This window comes from Sporothrix brasiliensis, assembly GCF_000820605.1.
Source record: "Sporothrix brasiliensis 5110 chromosome Unknown Cont17, whole genome shotgun sequence".
In the NCBI taxonomy this organism is placed as follows: domain Eukaryota; kingdom Fungi; phylum Ascomycota; class Sordariomycetes; order Ophiostomatales; family Ophiostomataceae; genus Sporothrix; species Sporothrix brasiliensis.
The window spans coordinates 2,774,635-2,789,822 of NW_024467136.1; the positions used below are offsets into that span (position 1 = coordinate 2,774,635).

At 55.9% G+C, this 15,188-nt stretch overlaps 4 protein-coding genes across 4 annotated transcripts; 3 read left to right on the forward strand and 1 right to left on the reverse strand.

Annotated features, from left to right (window-relative positions):
* Positions 1-578: 578 nt before the first annotated feature.
* Positions 579-2,547, reverse strand: SPBR_02527 (FAD synthetase; the record flags this gene model as incomplete). Its single annotated transcript, XM_040760830.1, has 3 exons — positions 579-797; positions 862-1,746; positions 2,506-2,547. 3 exons carry the CDS (start codon positions 2,545-2,547, stop codon positions 579-581), a joined length of 1,146 nt encoding a protein of 381 aa, XP_040620823.1.
* Positions 2,548-8,321: 5,774 nt separating this feature from the next.
* On the forward strand, positions 8,322-9,482 carry SPBR_02940 (uncharacterized protein; the record flags this gene model as incomplete). Its single annotated transcript, XM_040761243.1, has 1 exon — positions 8,322-9,482. One exon carries the CDS (start codon positions 8,322-8,324, stop codon positions 9,480-9,482), a length of 1,161 nt encoding a protein of 386 aa, XP_040620824.1.
* A 1,083-nt stretch (positions 9,483-10,565) lies between these two features.
* Positions 10,566-12,946, forward strand: SPBR_02399 (uncharacterized protein; the record flags this gene model as incomplete). Its single annotated transcript, XM_040760702.1, has 2 exons — positions 10,566-12,390; positions 12,543-12,946. The coding sequence occupies 2 exons, from the start codon at positions 10,566-10,568 to the stop codon at positions 12,944-12,946; spliced, it is 2,229 nt and encodes a 742-aa protein (XP_040620825.1).
* Positions 12,947-14,126: 1,180 nt separating this feature from the next.
* On the forward strand, positions 14,127-15,014 carry SPBR_03122 (uncharacterized protein; the record flags this gene model as incomplete). Its single annotated transcript, XM_040761425.1, has 1 exon — positions 14,127-15,014. One exon carries the CDS (start codon positions 14,127-14,129, stop codon positions 15,012-15,014), a length of 888 nt encoding a protein of 295 aa, XP_040620826.1.
* Positions 15,015-15,188: the final 174 nt, after the last annotated feature.

Genomic DNA, 15,188 nt, shown 5'->3' on the forward strand with positions numbered 1-15,188 from the left:
CGTTGCGCTTAGAAAACCAGTCTCTAAGACATAAAGCACAATCATGGAATAAGGCCCCCGGGTGTGCAAAGGATATCGGAAGAAGGGATGCTCGTCAAGGTGGCCAGGAACGTCGTTGCCAAGACGTGGAGTGATTGTTTCCTGATATCTCCATCTCACCCGCCACTCGCCCGCTCGTATACCACAACGTGCCACAGCAATTTCACACTGCCGGGCCTGTCAGACAGCTAGCTCCCGCGTCCCTTGCCGACCGACGCCTAGCCAAAAGACGACAAGATATAAATTCGGAATGAAAAACAGGATAGAATATGTGAGTGAAATGCTAAACAAGAATCTGGTGGTTGTTTCTGGTATGTGTTGGGCCCTCCTCTGGGTCTGTATGCGGTATATAAAGTGTTATATGCAGGTATGAAAAAGCCTGTGTCTATGCGTCTTGTGTCAGTGGTTCCTGTTCACTGGTAATGCTTCTTCCCAACAATGCGCCGCTTTCCGTCGTTGACGTCGTTCTCGTTCTGTATGGTCTGTTTATGCGGCCTGTATGCAATACCATCGCGGTTCGCAATGGCGCCTTCTCCTGCTCACCGCCCCCGGCCCAGGCGCTCTTCGTCGTCGTCCATCAGCTCATACGCAGGCCGGAAGGACATGGGCGTGGATGCGCCGCTGTGGTCTTCGGCATCGTGGGTGCCCTTTGTCTTCTTGGCGAGGACCGGGTTCGGGCGGGTATCGGTGGTGCCGCCGAGGGAGGTGAAGCCGCGGTTGTAGAGCTGGCAGAAGGGGATGTCGAAGTGGCGGATGAACTAGAAAAGGTTAACAAACGACCGACGACAAACGGCAAACGCAGCAAAGGTCCCCAAGACGTACAGCCCAGATCTCGGCATAGTGCCAGTCGATGACCGGGTGGATGCGCATAAACTGGGGCCACCCGGCATCGGTCGGCGTGAAGTGGGTGAGGAGCTCTCCGTGGGGATCGGTGCGGCGGGTGCCCATGAAGATGGCCTGGACGGCCGGGCGGTCGGCGAGGTACGCGTCGAGGGCGGCGCGCATGGGCAAGGGATAGCGGGCCAGGTCGAGGTGGTAGTCGGCGGTGGACTGGTCGACAAACTCGTCGACCTCGGCGAAGGGGTCGGGCGGGACAATGTAGATGGCCTGGAAGGGGCGGGGTGTCGCGGACGCCCGTGGTGCCGTTGCCGCCGGCAGTGGCAGTGTCGGTTGTGGCGACGTCTGTGATGTCGGCGCAGTCGCGCGTGTTGCGGTCGATGCTGATGTCTGTGCCCCCTCGGTTGTCTTGCCCGCAGGCACCGCCGGCTCATTGACCACCGGCAGACAGGCCAGGATCAGGATCAACAGCACCAGACAGTCCTTGCCGCCATTGTACGACAAGGAGATTTGGTCCAGACTATAACGATGCAGGGCCTGCTCAATGACGGAGACGGAGATGCGGACCTGGCTCTGCACGTTGCGCAGGATCTCTTCGGAGGCAGGGATCTCCTCGTCCAGGAACGCCAGGACCTTGTGCCGCAGCTTGTAGCAGACGTCTGGGAAGTGGTGTGCTTGTGCTGCTGCAGCTGGTTGTGACGACGCCAGCAATGGGTGTCCGTCGCCGCTGCCGGCACCGTTTGTGTGGGGGCCTATGCCGTTGGGACTTGTTCCGTCGCCGGCCGACGGCCGGCCGCTGGTCTGGTCCGTCATTGGTCGGCTGGTCCGGCGAGGCGTCGCAACGACGGGTTGCTGTTTGGTTGGTGGCCGCTGAATGTCACAAGCAAAAGCAAAAAGGTCCCGTTGCACCGAAATACAGCACCAGGATGAAATGGCAAAACCCTTTGATCAAACACAGCAAGACACAAAAAGGAAGTTAACAAGAAAGTTAAGCCGCATAGGACTAGCCAACCGGGCGACAGGGACAGACAGTCTGGCGGTTATTGGCTTTGCTTTGTTCGTTGGCTTGGTGGCCTCGGTGGTCTTGTCATTTGGTGACAAAAACGCGGCCGTGGTCGGGGGAAGTGGGATGCGTGGGATGTGGGGGAGTCTGGAAGCGCACTGTTCAGGTCTCACAGGCAAGAGGCAAGACCGAGACAGAAGGCGATAGAACATTTGGCGGCAGAAAACAATCCCCACACGCTAGACCAGGCGCAAATAGTAGCCCGTTTCGCCTGTAAGAGCACCTGCCCAGCGGGACAAGCGCGGGCTGGCAAGCGGAAGAGAAAAGAGGAAAGAGAAAAGAGGAAAGAAGAAGAATGCGCTGCAAGGAAGGAACGTTCCAGAGATCTTCTGTAGCACGCAGAAAGTTGAAATTGGAAAGAACACCCCGCGCCGTGTCCGGAGAAAGAGCTACCGACCGGAGTCAAATTTCGCGTCTCGTGATTACTTCAGCTTGTTTGACAATGGCGTTGTGTGAAGGACAGCCAAGCGAAGACTCGAGGGCCGGACGTGTACGATGCTCTCGTCCGATGTCAAAAGACAAAGAAATAGTTTGGTTCAGCCTGCAGGCCAGTTTCTTGCGCCTACCGCTGGGTTGGTTCGGATTGTCTTGGTGGCCATTTGGCTCATGGTGTGAAGGTGCGGCGCGGGTCCACCACGAGCTCTTGCCGTTTACCGGGTAAAACAAAAAGAGATAAAAGATTGGACAAGATAGGGTCAAGGTAGGGTCCAACGAAAACGTCGAATTTGCCATAGAATCTCATGTATCTGCCGTCTCGTCTACTTGCATTCTACTGTATGGTCCTCTCTGTTTTTGCTGACTCAAAGAATTCGAACAAGCCCCGCAGGTATGGCGTAATTAAGGCCTGCGGCATCGCTGTTTGCCGGTGGCATAATAAGGCAGAAGGGTCGACAGTGGAAGTTGGGTTTCCCCAGCGGGACAGCGGGCGGTGTGGGGTACTAACGCACACAAGAATAAGAATAGCGCCATGAATCATTCCCAATCATCATCTAATGTGACATCTATGTCCAGTTTGAAGGCCAAGGTAGCTCACGCAGTCAATCGTGTTTGTGTGTTTAGCAAAGGATTTACTATATCTGTAAGATACAAAAAAGGTGTATAAGAGTATACATAGCATGCATAAATACAATAAAATGAATGAAAGAAAGATAGCAAAGGAAACAAGCTGTTATTCTCGGCCGCGGTTTCACTCATGTGCATGTTCTGCATTTCTGATTGGGCACACTGGCAAACACTCCCAAAACACCATCGTCAAATCCCTTCAATACAGCAAGGCTGAAGAATACGAGCAAGGCTTCGTGGTAAAACCTGCTGCTTGCCCTGTCTGATATCGGCTTATCCGTCATTGGCGCATGTCGTATCCTTACTCTTCATAGCAGGGCGACTTCTGCAGATCAGCCGCTCGCCTGTGGCGTTAGATTGGCGGTGCATGTCGCCGGCGTAACGTGCCAGTCGATGCGGATAGTCAACGGCGTACGACATACACGGCACAAGGCTTTACGAGCCCGCAAAGGGCAAAAAGAAAAGCACCACAGCCACAGCCACAGCCACAACCAGAACGGCATCCCCCGAAACACAGAGCAACGGAGACGGCGACCTGCAGGAAGCCGCAGGGCTTCCCATTTTGTACGAGCAAAGGGTATGTGGATGAGCACGAACCATGCCAACCCCCCGTATCCTTTGAAAATCGCGAAGCGCTCCGTATGTTTATCCGATGTGCACCTACGGTGACCGTTACCGCTACCGAAAATAGCCTCTGTGAGGAATGTGCCCCCCGGCTCCGACGATCGTCTCAGTCTCACGACGGTCCGCCGCCTAAGCTGTGTCTTACTATTTTTGGTGACGTGCGAGCGTGGGTGGTCGGTGTGTGGACGCTCTCCTATATTCCGGTCAGGATCATCCTTCAGCATTCCAGACAGTGACCTTGCCGACCGGCAGAACGGTCCATCGTCCTGGACAAGCATCATCGCTCAATTCGTGTATCTTGGGACAGGCACGCAATGGCGCCTGTGAAAATGCATGACGTCTTATGCTACATGCGCTGCGACAGTGCAGCCAGGGCAAAGCGCCCGTACCAGGTTCAAGAGACTTAACAGCGCTGTTATTGCATACGTCAGTGCAGCGGTCTTGACCTTGGCCAGTGCATGAAAATCGCCGACGGTAGAACTGACAGACTCGGAGCAAAGGCATCTCTTTCATCGAAACATATGTCGTATCCTGTGCCCCGAAGAAAGCGTTGGGCAAATGGCCTCGACAAAGGCAAGGTGCATTTTGAGGAATGGGGTTTGAGGGAGCCGGCTGCGCTTGACGTCAATCTGTGTTTTAGTGCCTTGGGGTGGCTAAAAATCTTAAAACGTTGGATACGAAGAAGATGAGATCAGGGGACCTCGATGCAAAAGAGGACTCCCAACTGGACATGGGGAAAAGCAGGTACAAATTGTACACGTTCCGTTCAGGCCGGCACGACTAAAAATCGCCGAAAGCGCACCGGGGCACCAGTTTTGCCTCCGGGTGGGCAACGAAACGCGACATAAGAGCCGAGAGAGGAGAAGGAGAACCAAGAGAAGAGATTGTAAAATCAAAACGGAGAGTCGTGAGATACGAGTACGAAGGGGCCCACTATTACATATGCCGAGTCTCTCGCTTCTTTCCAGTTCCGTCCACTGAACTGAACCCATGCTTTGAGACAAAACAATTGACCGGCAGTTTTGACGCGATGAGACACGAGCTGAACGGTCGCGGGTTCAAATTCAGGACTGGAAGCTAAGGGGAATGGCGTCGAGAAAAGGGTCGTGGGCAAGACAAAAAAGAAAGAAAGAAAAGAAAAGAAAAGAAAAAAAAGAAGAAGAAAAAAAACAGCAGGCAATTTGAAAAGAGAACAAGCGTTAGGGTCCAGCGCCCTTAGCGCTGTACAGAACCCGGATGGTCGGACTACACTGTGCGTTGTGTACGCTGTTATGTATTTGCTTCAGGGCATCATGCTCGCTGTATTTCAACGCACAGCCATTTGGTATTTGGTCCAGTCTCCCAGTCAACCTTGTCTCGTTTTGTCCGCTCGTATCTGCTCGTCAGTCGGTGCCACTGTCCGCCCCTGTCCCCCTGCACCAAGCTCAGCCTTGCTGTGGATGTAACTTTATTGACGCCCAGGCCCCCGTGCAGTGGTGCCACAGCGCTGCCAATGCTGCAATATGGTTGTCAGATCCCGTTCGCCTGCGATTTCCCATTCCGTCGCCGTTGTGCGAGTTGTGCACATCAGTGTATGTAACTTGCAAAATCTTATTTTGTTCAAGCGGTTTTCAAAGGAACAAGCCCAGGGTGATTAGAAAAGAAAGAGGAAAAGCACAGAGCTAAGCTTATGTGTCCGTTGGATCACCGTTTTGAGGAATGTCTCCGCCCTCGCCTTTCCATGATGATCCCCGAAGACTCTGTTTCCAGCCCCCGCCTCGCACGGAATCCTTTTCTCATTTCCCACCAGCCTTCTGTCACTTGATGCCACTCTACTGTTTCCCCTGTAAGAGATAATGCATTCCCAGAGGTGGGATGCGTGGCATCGTGCTGCTTGTGCCAATGGACCGAGCGGGCATCCATCCCAACGCGGAAGTTGCCTACGCCAACCTGCGCGAGTGTACGACGGATGTATGTTGTTTGCTCGCGGAAAAGAGACTGCCCAAACAGGAATGCAAGGCGCTAGGGCTGTTCACTAGTCTTTGCACGCTGCATAGAGCTTGACAGGGCTTCTCCGCACAATGCAGAAATGGCAGGATAAGAAAAAGGAATTTGGTGATGTGGGATGTGTGACGAAAATGCCAATGGCAGCCTTTGGGGCTCACCGCATGCATAAATATGCAATCAATCTGCACCAATATTACGCGAGACAACCTTGGGGGTGCAGTTGTATGCTCTGTCATAACGCAGCTGTGTGTATTGTATCGTTGTACAATGGATGCGAGCACGACTTTGACAGTGTGCTCACCGTCGTATTTTGGACAATCAATCGCCGGGACACAAATGCTCTGCTCTCCGTTGCAACGCCCATCGACCTTCTCCCTTCTCCCTCCCGTGCTGTCCTGGTCTCTTCTCCCTGCTCGTTGTTGTGCTGAGCCTTCCCTGTTTTGCCCTTGCTATTACCCGACTTTGCAATCTACTCGCTTGCGAATCTCGATCTGTCCTGCCGTTTGGGGGAGGGTACTTTCGGCAAGGTGAACAGCACCGGCCGCGAGCGCTTCCATTTCTCCTCTTCTCCACGGCTTGACATCACAATGCGGGCACGACTGGTCTTTTTTGGTTCTTGGCCGATCAGCAAACGTGGGGACATGGGGGTCCCCTGTACGAATTATCTTACTGGGCTTTGGCGCTCGTCAGGTCCACTCAACCGGCTGTAAGTAACCACATGCCGCCCTGAAAACTACGCCGGCCAGTCCGACAAAGCGGGCTGAAAGTGGACCGATGATGTTGGTGCTCCATGTGCTCCAACGCAGGCATAACATGTCCCAGCGAGACCTGTATCTTACCGGATCGGAAAAGTCGTGCATTTTGCTTTCCATCGCACCGTTTCTGTCTCGGCGGCGAACGAACCGAACAAGGACTTAAGTTCCTTGGACGAGCTCTCATCAGAAAGGCACATCCTGGGACGGCGTGTTTCGGTCAACTCTATCCCAGACGTCATTGCTTCCTTCCCGTTACAACGCAGTCAAGGCGTCATGCAAATTCTTAGTTGGAACCGCGGCCGAAAGGAGCAGGAACGACATCTGGCTCCGCGTGCTCAACCTCAAACACAGTCGACCATTGACGCCTCAATCAACTAGCGACATGGCAATAATGACAACAAAATCAATAATCGGCATCGCCATATCAGCATGGACAACACCGTCAACAACAACGACAACAAAAACAAAAACTCCCACCAATCCGATAGCCCACAAGCGCCGAGTCGCCAACTGCCCAATGAGTTCCAATCCCACCCTTGTTCGGCCGGCACCAGTGGCCCCACCCAAAAAGCGAAAAAGGTGTTCCTTCCCTCTCTTCCCATCACCCGCCGAACCAGCACAGCCTACTCAGCCCACCCTCCTTCCTTCCCTAGCCTTCCCAACCAGCTCGGATCATAGCATCATCACCGGCTCTGTCCCAGTGGGCAGGAGCGCTATGCAACGTTGACGACCAGTGACGATCCCTAAAAGAGGTTAAGCCTTGACCTGTCTTCCCTGCCACCCCTACACATAACGGAGCAACAGCCTCCAAGCATCAAGAGCACCCCCCTGTAACACACTACGCAATAGCCTGGCAAGCAACAGAAAGTATCGAGTCGGCTGTTTACTTTCAAAGAAGTAGCTTCAGACAAGCCTCATGAGCTGCAAGCAAAGGATCCTAATTTACGAACAACTTTTAAGAATATGCAAATAAATCTCCAAGTCAAAAGCGTACGGTAAACGGGCCCTACCCGGAGACACCAGAGGCGGCGGCGAATCGAGAAAAAAAATGTGTGTTTTGTGTGAATAAATGCAGTGAGAATGAAGAAAAAACGCAAAGGTCCACGCCAAACCGCCGAACAAAACTCCCTAGCTTCCCGCCAATCTTTTCTAGGACATGTCTAAGGGCCTATGTTTTAGTGCAGCCCCCCCCCCCCCTCTTTCCCCCATTCCCTCTTTCGTCGTTGCTCTCATCGCCCTCTTTATCTCTCCACCACTTCCCACTTCCCTCTCCGGAACGTCGTCTTTTTTCTTCATCTCGCCTTCTTTTTCACCTTTCCCAACCAAAGACTCCTCTCGCCCCTCACCCTTCGTCACGAATCTTCCATTCATCTCCACGACCGACACCAGGAATGAATTGACACTCGAGCCGCCAACAAGGGCTCGACCCAATAAAAAACTGCATTTTTTACGGACAGCTTCAAGATAACCTCAACGCCCGATCTTTGTGGCCCTGGCCCACGGCGGCCCAACACGGCACAACCCTCGATGCGCCTCGACATTAGCCCGTAGCACATACTCTCCGCAGGCGAAGCGATTCACTGCGTCTGCTTCGATCGCGGCAATCCCGTATTTCCTCAAAACAGCCGCCAGCCGGCACATTTGAGAAAAGGGGCCTCGATTTTCTTCAAACGACGACGAGCTCGGCTACCCAGTAAACTAAAGTGAACACGAAAAGCAACTACGCCATCTTGATCGGTCACTTGCTATTTGTGTTCGTGTCCTGGTGTTCCGCCGCACGCCCTTGCTGGCTCCCAAGAGATCGAGTACATTAAGCGACGTCTTGCTCCTCTTGCCAGCCTATTCTGCCGCATTTCCCGTCTCGGATTTCACTGCGAGCCGCCTTCTCCCCAACAGCTCGTCTCGGCCTGTCTATATCTCTCTCTCGCTCTCACCCTTCTCTCCCTCTCTCCGCCATGTTCGAGTCTCATTTGTCCGTGCGACAGCGCCCGGTCGACCCATCTCAAATGTACAGACACTCCCGCACGCGCACTACCTCGTCCAACGTCTTTCCGAATGCCGCACCGCAACCACATCTGCCACCGCACATGCAGCCCCGCGAGCCGCAAATGAGCCACGCACAGCGCTCGGCCTCCGTCAACACCTTTAGCACCGTCTCTAGCGGCGGCGGAGGCAGCGGCAACATGGCGCCACCGGCCGCCTACCGCACCAGTCCGACCACCGACGTCCGCCGGTCCACCTCCTCCCGCTCTGGCAGCGCCTCCGTAGCCCCTCAGACCTCATACGTCGCCCTGCTCCGCCGCCAAAAGGCCACCGTCTGGAGCGAGCGTGCCCAGTTTGAGGACCCCCGCATCGCTGCCCAGCAAAAGGCCGCCCGCATGCGTGCCAACCGCGAGATCCACGGCGCCGGTGGCGGCGGCGGTGGCGGCTACAACGGCGGTGTCGGCGGCACACGCACGAGCACGGGCATTAGCTCGGCCGGCGGCAAGATGTCTGCCAAGATCCGCCACCACGGCAGCAAGGCCGGTGCCCTGGGCTTCGGCGCAGATAGCAACTACGTCGGCATTGGCGGCGTGCCTCTGCGCCTGAGTGCCACCGAGGTCGAGCCGGAAGACAGCGATGAGGACGATTTCGGCGCTGGCGGGTCGGGCATGCGCCTCAACCACCGCCGGACGGGAAGCAGCGGCCGCAGTAGCACGGCGAGCGGCCGGCGCAATCCGCCGTACCGGACGTCCACGGGTGGACTGGCGACGTCGGGCTCGGGAAGTGGCAGTGGCAGTGGCACCCGACGCTACAGCCCCAACGACACCCCCGAACGTGCCGACAGTCTTGTGGACGACGGTGCCTTCACGACGTCGGCGGCCAGTGGCCTGCGCGACGATGCCGCCAGCGAGAAAGCGCGCAGTACGGCGAGCGGTAGCAGCGCTGAGAGGGCCGACAATGTGCCCGATATGGCCTCGTCCAACCGCCTGCCCGCGAACAGCACGATCAACCAGACACTCACGCGTGAGCGCAGCACGCGCAACCCGGAAGATCTGCGGCGCCGTGGCAGCGTCGACGAGCGGACCATGACACTCTCGACGGCGGGCCGCCTGTTTATTGCCAACCCCGATTAAGCCCCTGGCAGGGCTTGCCTTATTCCTGTTCAATTTTCAGCGGCGCAATCTGTCTATCTGTCTTTCCCTAATGCACCACATTCTCTCGTTTAGCGAATTTGCGCTTTTAATTTGCACATATGACATGCCACTGCATTGTGAGGAGTTCTTTTTGTCTTCCACCGACCATACGTTCATAATACTTTCGTTTATTGTTTCTGCCAAACTACCTTTCTTGGATCCTTCTTCTTTATCGTCTTGTTTTATTTTCTCTCTCCAAGGATTCTGGACAGCACTTTGTATATGATATTTCTCTCTCGCTGCTTCGTGGCCTTGGTGCAGTCGCTCACACTTATCGATACCTTTTAATAGTAAGAAACTGGCTTGACTCCGTTCTTCGATCCCTGTAAAATACCAGTTTGCTCATGGCTTTGCTGCACGTTGCTAAAGTACCTAATTTGGCGCAAAGCGTGAGAAGACCCACTTTATCAGCCACGCACACACGAGCCACACTTTGACCCATAACGCGTAAAGAGACGCCAACTGAACGCGTCGCTCTTTCCCTGTGCTTGATCTCTTTTGGCTCCCACCGGGAGGGTTCCACAGCAATTCGTGCCCTGTTCTGGGGAGTGCAACCGTGGACGCTCCTTCCACTCCGGACAACGTAAGGAACGGATCCAATCTACGCGTCTCCCTTCTCGTGCCTCTTTTCCTCTTCCCTCACGCAATACCGTCTCTCGTTTCTCTCACAGGCTCCCAGAGCACCGCCATCCCACAATACCAAACCTCCTCCTCTTCCCTCGTGGCTTATTTTCCCGCTCTTGTATTTGGTTGGTCTACCATCGCGTGTCTTCTTTACTTCTGACAACGCCCAACACCCAACGCCCAACCTCGGATCACGAGCGACGTCGAACCAACAACCATTTACCGACCTCGCTGTCACGTCGAACTACACCGTAAACTTCGTACCATTTCGATGCAAGCGATTCACAACCGCTACTATACATAGGACATCTTGTCCACACCTTCGACTCTCTCCGCTATCCTACCATCCTTCCATACAGAAGCCCTCCTCCGCTCCTGAACTATTGGTCGACCGCCCCGATGCCCCTTCTCGCCATGTCCCCCAACATCCAGGACGGCGGCACCGAAACGCCGTCCCGGAAGAGAACCCTTATGGACTTTCTCGGGGGAGCCAATGCGCAGACGGCCAAGGCGGCCGCTCTCGCGACCAAGCCTTCCACCCCCAGCAAACTCCAGCTCGTCACCGATGCCGACAACCTCGCTTCCTTCGAAAAGGAACAGCAGAAGGAACAAAATGGCACGGGCGAGCCTACATCCCCCATTGACCTCATGGCCATTGACTCTCCGCTGTCCGAAATGTCTGACGATGCACTGTCTCTCCTCACCGACGACGCCGGCAGCAGCACACCGGCCCGGTGGTCCACGTCGCCCAATGCCACACCATGCAAGTCGTCCGCCGGTGCGTCCCCGCAAGTCGTCATCACCATCGACGCGACACCACCACCAGGCCTCTCCGCCGCAGCCACCACGACCGCAACCACGACACAACCACCGGCTGCCAAACGCAAGCGCCTGACACCCAGCGAGCGCGAAGAAAAGGCCAAGGCGGACGCCGCGCGGAAACTAGAAAAGGAAAAGGCGGAAGCGGCACGAAAGCGCGAGAAGGAAAAGGCCGAGGCCGCCAAGAAACAGGAGCGTGACGAGCAAAAGGCGGCTGCCGAGGCTAAGAAGAAGGCGGCCGCCGAAGAAAAGGAGAAGAAGCGCAGGCAAAAGGAGGAAGAAGACCGGCGGAAGAACGAAGAGAAGGAAAAGAAGCGGAAAGAAAAGGAGGACGAAGACCGCCGAAAGAACGAGGAGAAGGAGAAGAAGCGGAGAGAAAAGGAGGACGAGGAGCGCAAGATCCAGGAAGCCAAGGACAAGAAGGAGCGGAGCCAACTTCGACTCAACTCCTTCTTCAAGACCCCCAGCAACAGCAGCACATCTACATCCACCTCTTCCACCGCAGCAGTCACAACAGCATCCGGGTCGCTGCTACCGACTGGCAGCTCACCACGGAAGCCGGCGGCCGTTCGCGGAAACTCTGCGTCGCCACGGAAGCCAACGTCATTTGCTGCGGGCGACGCCACGAGCCTGTCCGAGTCGGGCGCCGTCGCTGCCGCGGTGTCAGAATATGACCGCGTCTTCAAGCCCTTTTTCGTCAAGGAGAATGTCGTCATGGCCACCGACCTCTATGGCATGGACGACGAAACCAAGGAGGCCAAGTCGCGCATCCTCGACGAGTTTCTCGCAGGCTCCCGTGGCGAGTTTGCACCACCGCAGCCTTTCAGCGCAACGGCTGCTGTCGACTACTTCCACCTGCCTGGCAAACCGGCACTGGCACGCGGTCGCAACCGTCCTACGGTACGCAAGATCATGACGATGCTAGGCCCTGACGCCATGTACGGTGGCCTGCGCAGCGGACTTGGCGGCGAAAGTGACGCACAAACCAAGCTGGCCCTGCATCTGCTCCAGTCGACACCCATGAAGTACCTTTTCTTCCGCGAAGATGTGCGCCCGGCCTACTTTGGCACGGTCACCAGCCAGCCACCAACCGCGCGGCTGTCGAAACTGGCACGCAACCCACTTGCCAAGACGGTGCTGCCCCTCAACTACGACTACGACTCGGAGGCTGAGTGGGTGGACGACGGCGATGGTGAGGACGTTGACGACCTGGACGACGACGAAGAGGAGCTGGACGACGATGGCGAGATGTCTGACTTCCTGGACGACTCGGAAGACGCCATGCCCCTGCGGCCGGCATTTTCGGGTGGCATGGAGCCCGAGAGCACGGGCGTGTGCTGGGAGAACGAGCAGCGAAAGGGGTGCAAACCTGCGCTGGACAGCTTCCGGATGGAGCTGATTCTGGGTATGTTCTGCTGCTCTGTTGTTTTGCGATTTGTTTTGTCGTCGCCGCGACATCACTAACAAGAACAGACCACGATGGACCGATTGATCCTTTCTCGACACAATACTGGGAAACAAAAGACCCAGCACCAGCACCTGACGCCACAACTACAGAATCAGGCACGCCGAGCAAGTCCAAATCCATGGCGCCACCACCTGCTCCGTCTGACGCCTTTGCTGCATTGGGAGCGGGTGCCGCAGCGGCCAGTTCATTGACCAAATTCGATCCGGCCACCTCAGCATCGTCGGCTTCGTCCACATCGGCCGCACCGGCGACAGCAGACGCAAACAACGGCAAGGCTGCAGACCCGAAGAAGGCTGGTGTTGCCGCCGAGTTCGTGCCGGACTTGAAAAAATCAATCCTGCAATATGCCAAGCTCAGCAAGTTGGGCCTTGTCGAGATGTTGTCGGTCGAGTTCATGGGCAAGTGCACCAAGGGCCAGATCAAGAACTCGCTCGAGGCACTGGCCGAACGGACAGGAACGGGGATCAACAAGACGTGGAAGCTCAAGGCGTGATAGACTGCTCCGGCAACCCTTGCTATTCTCTTTTTTTTTGTCGCCTTTATGTCTGTTGCGGCCGTTTTAACAACGGAGCCGTCGGGTCTGTTTTGTTTTACTAGCATATGGTGGGCAAGGCGTTAGTTACCATTGTTTGCTTTTCCTTGACTCTTCATACTATATCTGACGACACCGACCTTTGCGTGGTCCGTTGCATATCCCACTTCTTACATTTCGTTATTTGCTTCATTGATCTTGATTGCCTGCTGCACGGTCCTTTTATTCCTGTCTTTCACTCATGTTTTTATCTTTTCTGCGATTCGGCTTCATGGGTATGACTATTATGGGCAAGATAAAACATGGTTTCTGTCAAAAAGACAACACAAAATAAAGCAAGATATTCCCAATGACTCGTTTCCCACCTGAGAAGACGACGAAAACAGGACACAGATTGTGACGACAAGAAGTTGCCTGCCTTCTTTCACATGGTAAAATTAAAGTGACGACGAGTCCACACGTGAGGCTGTATGTACAGAATATTCGAGAACATGGCCATGGATATCGTTTGATGCAGTATTTATTTCAGCATAGCCTTGTCGGTCGCATTGAAAACGTTCTTTTTGATGCCTATTTGTGGTTTACACATGCGCAGAGACCATGTGCAATTGTGTGACGCAACGTTTCGTAGACGCTGCAGTCTACCGTAAGGATGGAAAAGTACAGTTTTGCAGGAAACACACACATAAGATACAACTCTCGCGAAGGTTGCCCCACCGTATCCACTCTGGGCCAATGGCGTTAAAGAGCTGCCTGGCGCGCACCCGACTCGGAAGCGAGAAAAAGGCGAGCTTTTGGTGGTACTGCCAGCCATTTTCGCTGTGAATTCGCGCAAGGTTCGCTGGCGGTCGCTGGCGATCCGCGTACGAGCGCTGGCGAGCTTGGGCCGGAGCTATCTAGCCCTACGACGATGCCAGTATGGCACGCTTGAAAGACACGATGCAGACTCAGAATACAGTGCAATACAAAATGTATATAAGTCCAAGGAACTGTCCGCCGCGACGAGAACATTGGAAAAGAAAATCATCCTCAACAAGGAATCCATCAACTAAGCAAAAGCAACTCTGCAACGACCTCGACAACAGCACTCCTTTTCATCACAGCTTCCACTTACACCGCAAGCCCCACTTTTTACTTCACAATGTCTCTCCAGTTCATTGAAAACGACGGCGGCAAGCTTGCCGTTGAGACCCGCGGCCCGGCGAATGCGCCCCTCGTCGTCTGCTCTCCCGGCCTGGGCGACACGCGCGACGCCTACTACAACGTGGCGGACCAGCTCGTTGCGGCCGGCTACCGCGTCGCCCTCGTCGACCTCCGCGGCCAGGGCGACGCCTCCACGGGGTTTGGCAGCTACGGCGACAGCGAGACGGCCTCGGACCTGATCAAGGTGGTCGAGACCCTCGCACCGGGCGGTGGCCGCGCCGTCCTCGCCGGCGCGTCCATGTCCGGCGGCGCCGCCACCATCGCCGCCGGCCAGCGCCCGGACCTGGTGGCCGGCGTGGTCCTGCTCGGCGCGTTCCTGCGCAATGGCTCGGCCGGCGCCGTGCTGCGCTTCATCATGTACCTCCTGTTCCTGCGCCCCTGGGGCCCCAGCATGTGGAAGATGTACGCAGCCACCCTGTGGCCCGGTCTCGGCCCCGACGGAGCCAAGGCGCGCGCGGCGCGGTCCACCCGCCTCCTGACCCGCAAGGCCGACGCCGCAAGCAGCGGCAGCACCGAGAGCCGGTGGGCGGCGTTCCAGTCGCTGATGGGAACGATTGACCACGACAAGGACGTCGCGCCCTGGCTGCCCAAGGTCAAGACGCAGCCGGCGCTCGTGGTGGTGGGCGACAAGGACCCGGACTGGAGCCAGCCGGTGGAGGAGGCGGCGTGGGTGGCGAGCCAGTTTGCGGCGGGCGCGACGACGACGCTGGTGGTCGAGGGCGTGGGCCACGCACCGCAGTACGAGAAGCCGGACGTTGTCGGTCCGGAGATGGTGCGGTTCCTGAATGGCCTGCGCCAAGGCGACAGCTTCAAGACGTCCGCGTAGCTGGGGGGAGATGGCTTTGTTGGTGTTGAGTGGCAATTTCCCGGGGAAGGCTTCAAAGGACGCAATGGTGTTGTGCCGGATGACAGATGACAGATGACGGTCTAGTAATGTTTGGCGGTTGGGCGTTGGCATTGGCATTGACGTTTTGGTTTGGGTTTGGATCCCACCATAGAT